Genomic DNA, 17931 nt, shown 5'->3' with positions numbered 1-17931 from the left:
CCCCCCCCCCTTGGAAGTTTGGTTCACCGTTGCTATCTAAAGTCTTAATGTAAAGTTTCTATTTCTTTCTCCGACGGGCGAACCATTGAAACGCCTTTCCTTGCGGGGAGCCCGGCGAGGTTTGCCATTTTCCTGTCCGGCCCTGGCTGCTTTCGGTCCCGGGCGGCACTGCCCGAGGGGTGCAAACACGGCTGCTTTCCCTCCCGACCCGGGACCAGGGCTTCCTCTAGGAGGGCTCTGCCACGAACTGCTCTTGCAAACTGTGTCATCGGGTCCTCCGGTCGCGTGGCAGGTTCGGCAGGATGCTATTGACGGTGGCTGTAATGTAGTTACAGAAAGGGAGACAAAATATGCATTCCCTGTGGAAGCCATTATCCTTGAGAATATTTAGGAAAAAAAGAAAACCCTTTCTTGGTATTATGGCTCGACCGTCGGGCACACCGGTGGTAATGTTGGGAAAAGATGTATTTTACTTCTTTCTCTGGCTGGATTGGCTCATTTTATTACTTTATCCCAAGAGATTTAATGGGATTCTCGAACCTGGTGTGCAACTCTCTCGAATTTGTTTCAGAGTTGTACACATCTTGTGTTGGGGTGGGGTGTTGGTTTGGGAATGAAAAGATCCGGGGAGTCTAGGCAGGAAGGCGACGATTGTGCACGGCTTTCCTAGAGGGGTATGGGAAATTGTTTTGGAATCTCTCTTTAAATCTTGATTTCTTGTCCTCTTTTTATATAGTGTGCCCTTTCCCCCCTTTAGTTTCTAATCACCACTGAGAGAGAAACTAATTTGATTGGGATCTGGATTAGTTCAGTGCCTGCTTCACCTGGACAGCTCTCTACGGAGAAAAGTCGCCCCCCCCCACCTCTTTTATTTTTTATTTTCCTTTTTGCTGCCGCTGCCGTCAAGGGGAGGCTTGCTTATTGTAGTCCTGTGGGGAGAAACGGTGCAGTGGCCCATCCACAAGGAACTGAAACCAACATCATCTTCTCTCGTCTAGGCCTCGGACAGTTGTAACGTGATTGATGCTGGTTATGACATGGAACCCCTTGCCCGAGAGGGCAGAGGGGTCCCAGACTGATGAAGAGGAACCAGATTTGTCAGCCTTTAATGTACACAGATCTTAACTGCTTCTTTCTCTGAAAAGGAAGCTTGAGTTTGAGGATGAGTTCTCATCTCTGCTCGTATCATTATTCTTTAGTGTTGCAATCTGGTTCCTAAGGAGGAAGAGGAAGGCAGCCCTGGAGTGGTTTCTTTACAGTAATTTCAACAGAAGAGTAAGAGATGGAACCCGAAGAAGAAAGGATTCGTTACAGCCAGAGATTGGTTAGTATTTTATCGTCTCCCCCCCCCCAATTTTGAAGCACAATAACTATTTTGTTTCCAGTTGTGAACCTACTGTGATTAAAACTTTTCAGGTGGCTTTTCTGTGTACCAGAGGAAAGTAGGTATATTAATACCTCATTCGGTTTTTAGGCCAAGCAGTTAGAGCCTTAATACTCACCCTGTTTGGAAATGGACTTATGTGTAGCGTTAATTTCTATAGAAACCATTGTAAATCAAAGGATTTTGTGGATTACAAGGTGACAAGGATCACTAATTTTGCAATACTGATACTGTAATAGATCTGATTAAATTAGATTAGAATGTAAATTGTAGGGGTGAAACTGAGGAAGTAGTTCTATATCATTTTTGTAGATTATCGTGTGTCAGGATTTGTGGCTTTGAGCTGAGGAGTAGAACTGTGGAATTTTATTTTTATTTTTTAACACAAGTGACACACTGATAGGTTTAGAGGGTTGGCGGGGATTGAGAAAATGGAATACTAAAAGTTCTGTGTTTTGTATTTTGGGAGGGAAGTGTGAGATGCATCTTGTTGAAAGAAATTTTTACTTTGTAATGATTTGGAGGGAATTTGCTTGTGTGTGCATATGAATGCTTGCTGCTTTAAGACCTACTTTCCTCTCGGGGTTTCCCTACTGGAGTTTAAGAATCTGATTTTTGTGTTTCCTGGTAAAAGAGAGTTTTATTAATATTCTCACTATATGTTTCAGAATTTTGAATTTTTGTCTATAGAGTAAGGCTTGGGGAAAACCAAAGAATTGTCTGTACTATGTGAATTTTGGTAAACTGAAAGACCTAGCGGATTACTAAAGGAATTTGTGGTGGTTTTCTTTAGCTCTGCATTTTAGACTGAGTTTGGAGGAAAAAAGAGTGATTCTGTAATCTATTTTCTGATGATCTTCACTCTTTTTGAGAAAAGGCTACTTTTTAAAAATTTTTTTATTTTTTAATGTGACTGTTAGAAAGATGTGGAGTGCATTGGCAAGTATATCTAGCAGGCCTATGTTCTGGCAAGCCTAACTTCAGAGATTTGCCCCTTGTCTCCCAATGCGTGTATTGAGAATACAGTACCTAACTTTTAGATATAAACTACGTATATCGGTGGTGAAATTTTGTGTGCTTAGGATTTATTTTTGTTTTGACATTTCTTAAATTAAACTTTGGAAACAGAAGAAAAGAGGATGCTGCAAAATTCTCTTCCCAGGTGGTTATTCCAAGCTCTGGATATGGAATTCATTTGTACCATGTCAGGCCTGTAAGAATTGGTGAGCTGTTACATAAATACCTGAGGAGGGATCTTGGATCTTGGGATCCAGTCTTTCAAAGGAAGAGCCTTCCATTCAGCTAGCAAAAGTTCTTCACATTTTTAAGGTAGTGGTAAGGAGATGCAAGGAATCTGTGAGTTTTGTCCTGGCAAGTTTGTTTTGTTTTGTTTTTTTGAATTATAAAGTGATTGCTACCTGTTGCACACATTAACCTTTTCTTTATCTAGCATATTTTTTCTTTCGGTTCATGTGCTGTTGTAGCAGTGTTGTATAAGAGGGTACATCAGATATTTAGGGGAGGTCTTTCCTTAGAATTTTGGGTGATAATTCTGAAGTTTAGGGTGATGTGTTTTCCTTCCTTTTTTAAATTTTTTAAAAATATTCATTTGTTTTTGAGAAAGACAGACATACAGACAGTGTGAGTTGGGGAGGGGCAGAGAGAGAGAGACAGAATCCGAAACAGGCTCCAGACTCTGCACTGTCAGCACGGAGCCAAGTCTCGAACTCCCTAACCCGTGAGATCATGACCTGAGCTGAAGTAGGATGCTTAACCAGCTGAGACACCCAGGCACCCCGACTGTTTTCCTTTCTAAGATTACATGACCAAATTATATGTGAAGTGTAAATCTTTTCTATAACATAATTTTTGATGTGAAAGCGTATTGGCAGCTTATTTGAGTGACAAGTTTGCCTACCAAACTTCATGTCTCTCTCTCTTTCTCTGGTGAGTGCTCCTTTCGATCTAACATTGATTAAGTTAGATCTTATTTGAGGAATTTAAAAACTATAAAGGTTAATTTTTTATAGTACTTAATTTTTTTAACACTTTGTCTTTAATTTTGTTTATGTTTTTTATTTTTGAGAGACAGAGAGAGACAGTGTGAGCAGGGGAGGGTCAGAGAGAGAGGGAGACACAGAATCCGAAGCAGGCTCCAGACTAGCGGTCAGCACAGAGCCCGACTCGGGGCTCGAACCCACGAACTGTGAGATCATGACCTGAGCCGAAGCCGGACGCTTAACAAACAGCCACCCAGGCGCCCCAGTCTGTCTTTAAAGTAGGCCAAAGCGTAGCACTTATTTTTGTTTTGCAGTTATTGGTCATAGAACATAAAGTTTGAAAGAGAGACAAAATGACAGGTTTACTTATTTGTCTTAGTAATTAAAATTTATGTGGTCTCATATATATTTGTCAAATTGAATGAAATTACCTAGTACATTGATTATAGCATTATTAAATGTTACTTCCATGTTGTTTTAGGTGAGAATACCTAAATAGTCAACCCTCTGTGAAAAACCTTCAGAGTAGCCTCTTGAGAGACAAAAGAGAGTACCAGTATTAAAAATCTGAGTCTAGATTCATTTTGGAATGATTTTTTTCTATTTAGGACCTTTTACCTATCTAAGGAAAAAAGTTGTATTTTTATTAGTAAGAATATGTTAATACTAGTAATGACCTAACAATAGATCATTTTAGTGCTTCTAAACTGCTTTAGCTATTTCTTAAGCGCATAGGCTGAATTTGGCAAATTTTGATATGTTTATATCATCTTTGTGATAAGTCATTTATTAAAGTCGAAATAGCTAGTTTAAATAAAATCAGCCTGCCTTTTGCGAATCTATTTACTATTACATGTGGTAGACAATTGTACCTTTGAAGATGGTGTATATGTAGTAGATTTGGGACATTAGCTCTACTTTCTGGAGCAAGAATGCTTATTTTGCAGAGTAGGAAATGACAAGGGAGGGTGAACAATGTTTGTATATTCTTAAGCAAGACATCATTTTGTTTTGTTTTTTTAATGAAAAGATTAGTAGTATTGTATATAGATTCCTAGAACAAAGCCAGATAGACCTCTCAGGCAAATTGATACACCTGAAAGGGGTAGTCCAGTGAGAGGGATAGGAACTTCAGTCTTGGCGATAGGTGGGTATTTGGTTGTCCGCAGGTAAAGAGGATTTATTTCTGTATTTCTGGTAAATTTAGATGGAGGACCTTATTTAGAAATACTGACAAGTACTAAAGGTGGAACTCCTTTTTTTCTTCATTTGATTTCAGGAGCCAAAGTGTTGGAGTAGTTTTGGATATTTGTTACTGTCCATGTATGTTTAAGTATTTATTTGTAGGGAATGTTCAGTGTAGTATCTTAAATTTCTTAATCTAAGATGTTAGTTAAATCCTTAGCAATTATAATGATCTTTTAGGTTTCTAAAATCATACCAATCCTGAGCAATCCTTACTATTGCATAGAAAATCAAGGGCAAAATAATGTGCATCTAAATGCTTAAGTTAAGATTTCTATGCTGTGTAGTATCGTAGTATTGTTTTAACATGGGACTTCTTTCATTTTTATTGGAAGACATGGCCCTTGTTATATATTTTAATACACTGCGTTATGAATCTGTGCCTTCAACCTGGGTAATATTTTGTACACATTGTTACATTTAATGTGGGAAAAATTCATTAGCTCCTGCCAAAGGCAATTGTAAAAACAAACAGACACCTAAATCATTGTAAAAGAAAGTCAAGACAGTATACTTCACGGTAAAAGAAATTATATACCCTGAATATTTTTCCTCTTGAATTCACCTAAGTCTGGTGGTGTTATCTGAAGAAGTAGTTGTTGATTTACTTGAGAATTCAGTTTGCTTGTCAATCTTGATGATGAGATTAAGAGATTTTCTAAAGGATGTTCTTACACGATTGGATGTTCAATACTGTTAATGTTCCTTATTTATGATTTTCTTCGAAATAGCAAAATCATTTATTTTTTATAAGAAACTGGCGACACTGAAGCCCTAGCGATGTTCTCACCATTCTTTGGGTTACCCTTAAAAAATTGTCTTCCCAGATTCAGCAACAGTTACCAGATTGTCCCTTTTGCAAACAGTCCCACTCTGAATGAGTGGTCTTTTTGACCACCCTAAGGTCTATTCTGACCAGGAATGGACTAAGCAAAATAAAATCCTAGTTTTAAGACATTTTTTCCTTAGCACGAAAATGTCATACTGTTAACAACTGGAAAAAAAAATTAAGGCTATCTAAATTGCTGAATTTGCTTATAATTATTGCATTAGATTTAACCTTCAATCTGTGTTGGTGGAGGAATACATTGTTCTGAGTGTTGAAGCCTTTTTCCTGATGATGTAGGAAGAACTTGTTGCCCATTTTTTGGGTGATTCAAAGTGCAAATAATGAGGGAGCTAATTCTTTATTCTTATGCATCAATTTTCCACTGTAAGCTATATTTTAGGGACACATAATGAGGACTGTATTTAAGCCCTATCACTTTCTCTTGTTTTATTTTGCTGAGCACTAATCAGTACCATACTTGTTTGTTTTGTTTGTGCATATCTCTCCTTTGGAGTATAAGCTCCTTGAGAGTTGGGACTTTGTTCTGTTTACGGTATATACTGGGTGCTTCAGATAGTGCCTTACACATAGAAAGTGCTCAATAAGTAGGCTCAAAAAAAGAGAAAGTACTACCACACACAGAAAGTCTACAACACAGCGAGTGCTCAATAAGTATTTGTTGACGTTGTTGAAAGCCCTGATAAATACTTTTCTTTGCTACCAATTTCTTGAATGCTAGGAATAAGCCCCTGGAATGGAGGACAGTTTGGTGTATAGGGATAAGCCAAATACCTGGATATGTCTTGCACTGTACATAGAACTAGAAGCTTTTTTTGGGAGAGAGAATGTGAGGGGGAGAGAGAGACTCTTAAGCAGGCTCCACGCTGAGCATGGATGCCAGGCTCAGTCTCATGACCATGGGATCATGACCTAAGCCAGTATCAAGAGTCAGATGCTTAACTGAGCCACCCAGGCTCCTGGAACCAGAGTTTTAAGCTATGACAAAAAAATATATATGCTTAGCACACATGCCAGATGAACATATGTACATATTTATAGTATTTGGGCCATGAATACAAATGAAAAAATGTCTTACCTTTTTAAGAAATTTTTTAATGTTTATTTTTTGAGAGACAGAGCACTAGTGGAGGAGGGGCAGAGAGAGAGAGAAGGAGACACGGAATCGGAAGCAGGCTCCAGGCTCTGAGCTGTCAGCACAAAGCCTGATGCAGGACTCGAACTCACAAACCATGAGATCGTGATCTGAGCCAATGTCAGGTTAACTGACTGAGCTACCCAGGTTCCCCTCTAGTTAACTTTAATTTTTTTTTTAATGTTTTATTTTACTTTTGATACAGAGAGAGACAGCATGAGAGAGGGAGGGGCAGAGAGAGAAGGAGACACAGAACTGGAAGCAGGCTCCAGGCTCTGAGCTAGCTGTCAGCACAGAGCCCGATGCGGGGCTCGAACCCATGAACGTGAGATCTGACCTGAGCCGAAGTCGGAGGTTTAACCGACTGAGCCACCCAGGCGCCCCTCTAGTTAACTTTAAAAGCTCATTCTGAATTTTAAGTTCTCCTACCTCTAATTCTGTCCTCAATCTTCTATCAAGGTTTTAGCTGACGTTTAGATAGCCTTAAAATTATAAAGTTGCAAGTGACAGCGTTTGTGTTATTCTCAAGTTTTGTTTTTTGTTTTTTGTTTTTTTAAATGTTTTTAATTTATTTTTGAGACACCGCGTGAGCAGGAGAGGGTCAGAGAGAGAGGGAGACACAGAATCTGAAACAGGCTCCAGGTTCTGAGCTAGCTGTCAGCACAGAGCCCGATACGGGGCTCAAACTCAGAAACCGTGAGATCATGACCTGAGCTGAAACCGGACGCTCAACCGATTGAGCCACCCAGGCGCCCCTCAAGTTTTGGTTTTGACCATTAAGCCAAAGAATTGATATATTTACTGTGTACCATTCAGAGAGCCATACCATTATTTTATGTCCTTCAAAATTTTTCTTCTTGGGGGGCGCCTAGGTGGCTCAGTCAGTTAAGCATCCGACTCATGGTTCAAGTCATGCTCTCATAGATCATGAGATCAAGCCCCATGTCAGGCTCTGTGCATGGAGCCTGCTCAAGATTCTCTCTCTCTCTACATCTGCCCCTCCCCTGCTCGCTCGCTCGCTCTCTCTCTCTGTCTCTCTCTCCAAATAAATAAACATTAAAAAAATTTTTTTTCTTGGGAAACGGACATCCTTGACTAATTTTCATTAATTTGCTCTGTGTAATCTCATTTTTGGAATAATCCTGTATTGTTGCTTTGTGTTTTCATCTCAACAAATGTTATAATTCAGTAAGCATTTATTTATGTGCCAAGTACTAGATTGGGTTCTTTCATATACATTACCTTATTTAATTCTCAAAACTGCCTGTAAGGTAGATGGTATAGGTTTATTTTTTTTAAGTCTTTTTTATGTCTTTATTTTATTTTGAGAGAGAGAGAGAGAGAGAGACAGAGAGTGAGTGGGGGAGGGGCAGAGAAAGAGGGAGGGAGACACAGAATCTGAAGCAGGCTCCAGGCTCTGACTTGTCAGCACAGAGCCCTACGCGGGGCCTGAACCTACGGACTGTGAGATCATGACCTGAGCTGAAATCGGATGCTTAACTGACTGAGCCACCAGGCGCCCCTAGGTGGTATAGGTTTAAACTTTTTATTTTAATGGAAATGGAATCTTTAGCCTGTGACATGACCAAGATCACAAAGTTGGTGAGGAATGGAACCAGACCTTGAACCCCATGTTTCTTGTGTCACGCCTTTTCATTTTTTAAGCACTGTTACACAGAAGAGATATCCACTCCTGAGTACTTTCTCTTTTTTTTGAGACTGCTTTAAAAATTTTTTTCCCTTACCCATCCTATCATCCTAAATGAGATAGCTATGAATATTTGACAGTCAGTGTTTTATCATGTTTAGAAAGAGTTGGCACATTCTTTTTATGAACTTTGAACTTATTGCACTTGATCTATTAAAACAGCAGTATTTGTGCAGTTTGTGTATATCTCAAGCCTTTTATTTATGCATGTTACTCATATCATTGTTTTCTGTTTTAAATTTTAGGTTCTTGGGGGTTTTCTCTATCTGTACTTGGTAAAAACTTAAACCATAAAGATAAAAGGCAGCAGATAGTGACCAAGCGAGTGGTTTTGACAAATACAGTGTGAAGGCCTCCTTCAGGTAGGTAGAGAGGAGGAGGGAAGAGGGTGGCCTTGCAGGAGGTGAAGACAGCATTAGCTTTACTGTGGAGTGGGACACTTATTAGGCCTATTCTGAGGACATTCATTAGAGTTGCAGGAGTAAAGTAGATTTCTTTTGGGAGGCACTGTTCATAATGTTGGGAACATACTTTAAATAATTATGAAGGCCAGGTATGGAAAGTAGAGAGCTACTGGAAGTTGTGTTTTGTTTTTAATCAAATAGTAATTTGATCAAAGTGGTGTTTTAGGAGTAATATTTTTGTAGTGTCAGGTCTGGGATGTGTCCAAATGAGTATTGAAATAAGTTATCTCATAAGATGATAGGTATCTGAGCTCTAGGGCAGTGGTTCTTGAAGTGTGGTTCCTTCAGCAGCAGCAGCATTATCTGAGAACATGTTAGAAAATGCAAATTTGGGGAACCCTGCTCTGTATTTACTGAATTAGAAATCCTGGGTTGGGGCCTAGCAATTTGTGCTCTCACAAGTCAGGTGATTCCAATATATGCAGGAATTTGAGAACCACTGTCCTGGGGTATAGTTAGTAGAAATGGAGGGAAAATGAAGGATTCAACAAAAGTTGGTGACTGATGGCTAGCAGCATGTTATGATGGAAAAGAGTGCTTGATTGGGGATCACAAGTGCTGAGTCCTAGTATTAACTTTATCACCAGCTGTTTTGACAAGAGAACTGACCTGTCATGGAGGGAATTGTACTTAGGGATTTCTGAGGATTTTGGAGGCAAATGAAGAATTAAGGTGGACTCTGGGATTAAGTCTGGGTTATTAGGAAGATCAGGGGGTAGTTTTGAAAGGGAGAGGAGAGAATATTGGGTAGATGTTTTAGAAAATTGGAACAGATTACTTAAAGCAGGAATTCTCAACTGGGTATGAGTTTCCCTTGGGATATTTGGCAATATCTGGAGACATTTTTTTTTTAAGTTTATTTATTTTTGAGAGAGAAAGAGAGACAGAGTGTGAGCAGGGGAGGAGCAGAGAGAGAGGGAAACACAAAATCAGAAGCAGGCTCCGAGGTGTCAGCACCGAGCCGACGAGGGGCTTGAACCCACGAACTTTGAGATCATGACCTGAGCTGAAGTTGGCTGCCAACCAACCTGAGCCACCCAGGCACCCCCGGAGACATTTTTTTATTGTCATATTAGGGAAGTACTACTGGTATTCTAGTGAGTAGAGGTCAAGGATGCTGCTGAAATATCCTAAACACACGGGTCAACCCCCACAGCAGAGGGTTACCTAGTCCGAAATGTCAACAGTGTAAGCTTGAAAGCCTTGATTTTCTGCTGTTAATCTTAGAGTTTTAAGTCTAACACAAAAAAACCTCAAAAGCCCTTTCAAATTGTGTTTCCCAGGGCTTTGCCCAAAGTAACTATGAAGGGTTTTGTTGTTGTCAGATGTTCACAAGACTAAATGGTTATGGAAAATCCTCAACCCAGGTGCCGATTTAGTACTTCTTTTAACTTATCTTAAAATCAGCTTACTTGGGCAACCAAAGTAAATATTCAGTGTCTTGAGATCAATAATCAAGTTACAACAAGAAATTTCCTTTTGGCATTCTTTTTGAAGGATAGAAAAATGAGATAAAAGCTGTGGTATTGAGGTGAGCAAATACTGAAATATAGTGAATTGCCCTGTAGCTCAGTACCCTATGACCATTCTTAAACAACTTCACAAGCTGCTTGTGGCCCTCGGTGTGAAGTCAAGTAGCTGCAACCTTAATCCATCTCTTTATATCCCTGGATCACAGAAGTTAGAATCTTTTGTTAGGGCAGTAATCTGGCCAACACACTCCTGTTTCTGACAGTGACTTCAAGAGAATGTAGATTCATAAATATAGTGATCATTTTACAGTACTTTTATAGTTTCCAAAGTACTTCTGTTTCTTGTGTCTTTTGATCATCTTCATCTTCTGATCATCATAATTCTGGGGGGCTGCCAGAACTTGAGGACAGTGGTACCATGTTCTAGAATTCCCGAAGGTGCCATTTAGATATTTTAATCTGTCTGAAAGATGCCCTTGGAATTGTGTAGTGAACAAAAAAAAGTGGTGCACCTTTTTGAGTGGATAAGATAAAGGAATAGTCACCGTGTGTATTTAAAACAAAGTAGGAAAAAGCCCAATCCAACGAATAATAGTACGCATTAATTGAGTGCATAGTATGTGCTTGATGCTGCACTTTACGCATGTTAACTAACCTAATTCTCAGCAACCCTTTGAGATAGGTTCGAGAATTCCTGCTTTCTGACTTGGAAACTGAGGCAAGTACAATTAAGAAACTTGTCTGAGGTTATCCAGCCAACAAGGGCAGCCTGGCTAACAAGCCTTCTAAACTATACTGCCTCTTTTTCACTTTGTTGAGGGACAGTTTGTATATGTTTCGTTGCTGGACTTTAGGTGTTCCCCAGATAATCTTTTATCTTTCAGGAGATTCATTTGCATAAATGTTTGTTCAGTGCTTTCACTGTGCCAACTACTTAGCCTTACTCTTTAGAGCTTCCAAATACTGTGGTTTCAAATAGTGTTGAATGCTTTGAAGAAATTAAGAGGTTGATGAAATACATTTGAGCCTGGAACAACATGGGGGGTAGGAGCAGTGACTTTCTGCACAGTTGAAAATCCATGTGTAACTTGTAACTCCCCCAAAACTTAAGTCCTAATAGCCTGTTTTGACTGGAAGCCTTCCCATCACATAAAAAGTTGATTAACATATATTTTGTATGTTATGTATATTATATTTGTGTTCTCTTTTTAAATGTTTATTTTGAGAGAGAGCACGAGAGCTTACGTGCGTATGTGTGTGAGTATGAGCAGGAGGTGGGACAGAGAGAAAGGAGAGCGAGAATCCCAAGCAGACTTCATGCTGTCAGCACAGAGCCTTTTGGAGGGCTCAATCCCACGAACTGTGAGCTTATGTCCTAAGCTGAAATCAAGACGCTCAGTCGAGTCACCCAGGCACCACTGTTGTATTCTTATAATAAAGTAAGAGAAAATGTTAAGAAAATTGTAAGGAGGAGAGAATACATTTGCAATACTCTACTGTATTTATCAGAAAAAATTTGCATGTAGTGAACCCGTGTAGTTCAAACGCATGTTTTTCAAGGGTCATCTGTACTTATTAGGGTAAAGATTGCTTCTTGAGATTGGGTGGTCACTAAAAGCTCCCTGAGAAGATGGCATTTTGTGTCTGATACCTGAAGGATGTGGAGTCATTCTTGTGAAGTTCAAGGGCTTAGGGGACCAGATCTGTATCAAAAGAGCTCTGGGTAGAGGGACCAGCTAATGTAAAACCCTGTGGTATGAATGAGAAAATATTATTACAAGCACTTAACTTTGTGTTAGACACCAACAAAGACACTGGGATACAGTGATGAGCAAGACAGGCACGATCCTTTTGTCATGAAGCTTACATTCTGGTGGGGAAGTCAGTAATTAGATATTTCTAGTAGTAATGTCAGTTACAGTTACGCAAAGGACTACAAAGGTAAATATAGGATGCAGTGAGAATACTAAGATGACCTAATCAAACTTCAGGAGTGGGAGGAGGGATCAGAGAATACTTTTCCTGAGAAAGCCTTTTATTTTTTTAATTTTAAAATGTTTTTATTTATTTTTGAGAGACAGAGACAGCACAAGCAGGGAGGGTCAGAGAGAGAGGGAGACACAGACTCTGAAGCAGGCTCCAGGCTCTGAGCTAGCGGTTAGCCCAGAGCCCGACATGGGGCTCGAACCCACGAGCCGTGAGATTACGCCCTGAGCCGAAGCCGGATGCTTAACCGACTGAGCCACCCAGGCACCCCCTGAGAAAGTCTTTAAAACTGACCTGGGACACCTGGATGGTTCAGTTGGTTAAGGCCTGATTTTAGTCTAGGTCATAATCTCCCGGTTAATGGGTTCGAGCCCTGTGTTGGGCTCTCAGCATGGAACTGGCTTTGTATCCTTGGTCTCCCTCTCTCTCTGTCCCTACCCACTCCCCCTCAAAAAAGTAAATAAACTTAAAAAAAAAAAAAAAACCCAGACCTGAAGGGTAAGAGGTAATCAGTCAAAAAGAAAGTGATGGGCATATGCAAAAACCCTGAGGTTGAAAGGAATCTGATGTGTTTGAAGAACCAACCAAACAAAACGAGAAAGCCTAATGTAAGTGCAAAGAAGTGGATGGAAGAGAGAGTTAAAATCTTGACAAGAGTTAAAACCTTGACTTGGTCAGGGCAAGTAGGACTTTATCTTGAAGACAGTGGGAAGGCAGACATTTATCAGAGGACTGATATGGATGGACTGATAAGTAGCTGCAGGATACGGAAGGGATCCAGGAGGGAGAGAGGATGGATTCAATGATGCCAAGTAGGAGGCAACTGCAGTGGTTGATGTAAAGTGGAATTTGGAAGGTTTTGAAATATTTAGAAAACAGAGCCATAGGACTTTGGTTCCTTGGATATGTGGGGGGGTGAGTTTAAGGGGGTACGTGTAAACATGCCTCTCAAGATCTCATGTGAATGGCTTGTGGTGTAGTTCTTTTATCAAGTTAGGGCACACTGAAGGAAGAGCAGGGCTGGAGATGGAGGGGAAGAGCATAAGCTCAGTTTTGAGTAAATTTGGATAGATTGAATGTGAAATACCTGTGAGACATCTGGTGGAACTGCTGAGTAGGTAGCTGGTTCTGGGCCACAGGAAGGGCTTGTTGTGTCTCGCTGGCATAGGTATGGTCTCACTGACCATATGGTTGGGTAGATGTGGAGTAGCTTACAGAGAAGTGGGAGGAAAACCCAGAGTGGTGTCTTAGAAGCCAGGGAACTGTGGTACTGTTTAAGCATTAGTGTTAATCATTAGTGTATTTTTACTCAATTCTCATAACTATTAAGAAGGTGCTTTTATTATTTACATTTTATAGATCAGGGAAATGAGACAAGAAGGGGCTATATAAACAACATTTCATACTAACAGTGTAAAAAAAGAGGAGGCAGTGGTCAGCTGAGGTGGATGCTAACCAGAGGCTGAGTATATATTGAAGAAAGATTTTCATTGAATTGGCAACATAGAGGTTAATGGTGACTAAACAGGAGTTTCAGTGGCATTTGGGGGCAGATGACATTCTTCAAAATAAATGTGAGATTAAACAGACCATGAATGAAGAGACGTTAGAGACATTTGGCTGTGAAGAGAGAAAGGGAGCAGGTTGTAGCTACAAGTTAAAATGTAGAATCCAAAGAAGACTCTCTCGGGTTTTTGTGTGTTATATTTTAAGATGGAAGAGACCACTGCTTTTCTTTTTTTAACTTAAAAAAATGTTTTTAAATGTATATTTTTGAGAGAGAGAAAGAGCGTAAGCAGGAGAGGGGCAGAGACAAAGGGAAACACAGAATCTGAAGCAGGCTCCAGGCTCTGAGCTGTCAGCACAGAGCCCGATGCGGGGCTCGAACCCACGAACCATAAGATTGTGACCTGAGCCGAAGTCGGACACCTAACCAACTGAGCCACCCAGGCGCCCCTGCTTTTTTTTTTTTTATGGTATTACCAACTATTATTCCTCTGTCTGTTATCCTTCATATTTAATCAGTAGCTAAAACCTGATGGATTTCTACTATTTGTTATATAGTTTCTACTGTTATTTAAACTAAAACATTTTTAACTTTTTTTCTGTTTTTTATTTATTTTTGAGAGGCAGGGAGAGACAGTGTGAGCAGGGGAGGGTCAGAGAGAGGGAGACACAGAATCTGAAACAGGCTCCAGGCTCTGAGCTAGCTGTCAGCACAAAGCCCAGTGCGGGGCTCGAACCCACGAACTGTGAGATTATGACCTGAGCCGAAGTGGGATGCTCAACCGACTGAACCACCCAGGTGCCCCTAAACTAAAACATTTTAAATTTATCTATTTATTTTTTAAGTAGGCTCCACGCCCAATGTAGAGCTTGAACTCATGACCCTAAGGTTAAGAGTTGGATGCTCCACTGACTTAACCAGCCAGGCGCCCCTCCATTATTTCTTAAGGTTTTTATGTTCCAAGGTTCTGTTCATGTTGTTCCTATTCTCTGTAGCTTTCCCATTCTGTAGTCACTGGTGGTATGGGAGGGACACTGGGCTTTGGCACATGTGACCTGGCTTTGAATTTCAGCTTATGAGACTTAACCTTGATGAACTTGTAATTTTTTTTTTTATTAAGTAAACTTTACCCCCAATAGGGGGCTTGAACTCAATGATCCTGTGATCAAGTGTTGTATGCTTTATGACTGAGCCAGCCAGGCACCCCTATGAACTTTAAATTTTCATGTATGGAATTAGTGACCATAAAACTTATTCTTTGGAAATTGTTTATAAGTGTTTGGTTAACTTAAGGGTTTGCCATTATAGGCACAAACTCCTTAGCCTGATATTCAGGCCCTAATTGACTATTACAGCCTTAATAGCCTACTCTTAACTTACATATGTTCTAGCCAAAGCAAGCTACCTTCTTTTTTTTTTTTCCACGCACTTGTACTATTTTGTCTCTCTTTCCCTATCCTACTTCTCTCATCTTCTCTCTCTCTCTCTTTTTTTTTAAGGTCAAGTTTATCTTTCTCTTTCTCCTTCTCCCTCTCCTTCTGGAAAATCCTAAGCAGGCTCCATGCCCAGCATGGAACCCAATGCAGGACTCTGTCTCATGGCCCTGAAATCATGGCCTGAGTCAAAATTTAGAGTCAGATAGTTAACTGATGGAGCCACCAGGTGCCCCTTTAGTTCTTATCTTCTAAAATCTATTTGTGATATTGTTTCCATAATCCTGTGTATTGAAGGAAACCTCTTTCTCAAATCCTCATAATTTTTTTCTCTCTGTACCTTTCATAGGGTCTAATTGGGTACAAGATAGAAAATTTAATTATGTCTATATTATGTGGTCCATGAGGACAAGGCATGGTTTCCCTGGCATATACATAGCATAATACTGTTTACATCATTGAGACACATATTGCTGGTTGGTTAACTTTTCATGAAGACAAAGTATAAAGTAATAAGATTAATTTCCATTCTGTGGTTGAATGCTGACAGTTACCAGGAGGGTGATGTTTATTTTAATTTTTATTTATTTTTGAGAGAGAGAGAGAATCCTAAGCAGGCTCCATACTGTCAGCACAGAGCCCGATGTGGGGTTTGGTTTGAGCCGAAACCAAAGTCAGACGCTTAACCAACTGAGCCACCCAGGTGGCCCAGGCGGGTGATGTTTAAATTTTTTTTTAAATATTTTTATTTATTTTTAAGAGAGAGAAACAGCGTGAGCAGGGGAGGGTCAGAGAGAGAAGGAGTCCCAGGATCTGAAGACAGACTCCAGGCTCTGAAATAGCGGTCAGTGCAGAGACTGACCTGGGGCTCGAACCCACGAACCGTGAGATCATGACCTGAGCCGAAGTCAGACGCTTAACCGACTGAGCCACCCAGGCACCCCAGGAGGGTGATGTTTAGAACAGAATCAAAGAAAAGGGGAGGCAAGAAACAAGAGTTTGCCATGTCTGATTGCTCCACTTGTTCTGATCATTAGAGAAGGAAGGAACACACTACTCATTTCTTGAGACCATCTGGTTACCCTTGTTCTTATAGTGTGTTCACCAGGCTATTTTCATAGTTTGATTCCCCTGTTTGTTCATATTGGGAAATGGGTTTCCTAGATAACAGGCATGAGTATTCGTAGTCATTACTAGGCAATGTGAAGAAGCTAACTGACAGTCTTTCGTCTTGCAGAATTGAATAGTAGCTTACCAATATCCCTCCTTTGAACTTTGAAAGGAGACACAATATTCACTTAACAGTAGTAGTGTCTACAGATATTCTTACGCACAAAGGTTTGAACATGGTGTATAGAATGCCCAAGGTCCCATCCTTCAGACCCTTTTTGTAGGCAAGCATCTTCCTGTTACACATTCTTATAAAATATCTCTTATGCATAACATTTATCAAAATTGCGACTTTATGTTTACTTGAATTATTGTTTGATTGTTTCCCTTGCAGATTGCAAGCGTCATTAAAGGCTGCTACAATGCCTTTTCTCACTGTTTTATCCCCACGCTTGGTACAGTGTCTGGTCCACAGTAGGTGCTTGATAGATTTTTTTTTTCCGTGAATGGGCATCTCTAAAATGCTTTGTCTCCCACCCTGTTTTGTCTTCTTGGTAAGCTCCTAATTATCCTCCAAAGCCCCCAGATAGTCTTCTTTTGAGTTCTCAGTTATATTCCTGAGGCACATTACATGCATTTATGTTGTGGGACCAGTCACTTTGTGTTGTAATTATTTGACTATGAGTCTCTTTTCATCCAGCTAGAGTAGACTTCTTTAAGGCAAGTCTACATGGCATGTCTTATTTAAAGTGCTCAGAAAAATGTCTGTTGAATTGAACAAAATGTGTTGTGCACTTCGTGAGGATATATGAAATATTTATAACATAATAGCTAACAATGGAAAGAACCTTAGATTGGTAATCAGGAAGACTGTATTAGTTATTCAGGCTTCATGTTATTCATCTGCGAGGTTTTTCTTAGTTCTAATAGTTTAAACTAGTTATTTTCAAAGTGCTCCTAACCATGTTTTCTGGGAGCTTCTTAGAAATGCAGATTCTCAGGTCCTACCCCAAACTTAATGAATCAGACACTTTGGGTTCAACAAGCCTATCAGGTGATTCAGGTAGATGGTAAAGTTTAAGAACCAGTGGAATTATTTTAGTAGTTTGTCTGTTTTCTGCATGTTCAAAAAAAATTATAGTTAGCTAGTATAATTTAAACTGCATAGCTTAAAGTGTTTTTTGAAAAAAATTTTTAATGCTCATTTATTTTTGACAAAGAGACAGAACATGAGTGGGGGAGGGGCAGAGAGAGAAGGAGACACAGAATCTGAAGCAGGCTCCAGGCTCTGAGCTGTCAGCACAGAGCCCGATGTGGGGCTTGAACCCACAAACTGTGAGATCATGACCTGACCTAAAGTCGAACACTCAACTGACTGAGCCACCCAGGTGTGCCCTTTAAAGTTATTTTTAAAACTTTTCTTAGGCTGCGTTGGTGGCTCAGTTGGTTGAGCATCCAACTTTGGTGGTCATGATCTCACAGCTCTTGAGCTCGAGCCCTGTGTCAAGCTCTGTGTTGACAGCTTGGAGCTTGGGGCCTGGTTTGGATTCTGGGTCTCCATCTCTCTCTGCCCCTCTGTGCCTCTGCTCACAATCTCTCTCTCTCTCTCTCTCTCTCTCTCTCTCTCTCTCTCTCTCTCT

The 17931-nt window shown here is 40.2% G+C and overlaps 1 protein-coding gene across 1 annotated transcript in view; it reads left to right on the top strand.

The window, feature by feature from the left end:
• The first annotated feature begins 1187 nt into the window (after positions 1-1187).
• Positions 1188-17931, top strand: part of KDM2A (lysine demethylase 2A) — a 108139-nt gene continuing 91395 nt past the window's right edge. The window contains exon 1 of the mRNA XM_029915306.1: positions 1188-1324. Within this exon, the coding sequence (XP_029771166.1) occupies positions 1283-1324 (42 nt within the window). The 5' untranslated portion in view covers positions 1188-1282. The remainder of the gene's footprint in view (positions 1325-17931) is intronic.

The sequence above is a fragment of the Suricata suricatta genome, chromosome 11 (genome assembly GCF_006229205.1).
Source record: "Suricata suricatta isolate VVHF042 chromosome 11, meerkat_22Aug2017_6uvM2_HiC, whole genome shotgun sequence".
NCBI classification, from domain to species: domain Eukaryota; kingdom Metazoa; phylum Chordata; class Mammalia; order Carnivora; family Herpestidae; genus Suricata; species Suricata suricatta.
The sequence above is the reverse complement of the archived record's forward strand: the minus strand, read 5'-3'. Positions and strand labels throughout refer to the sequence as shown.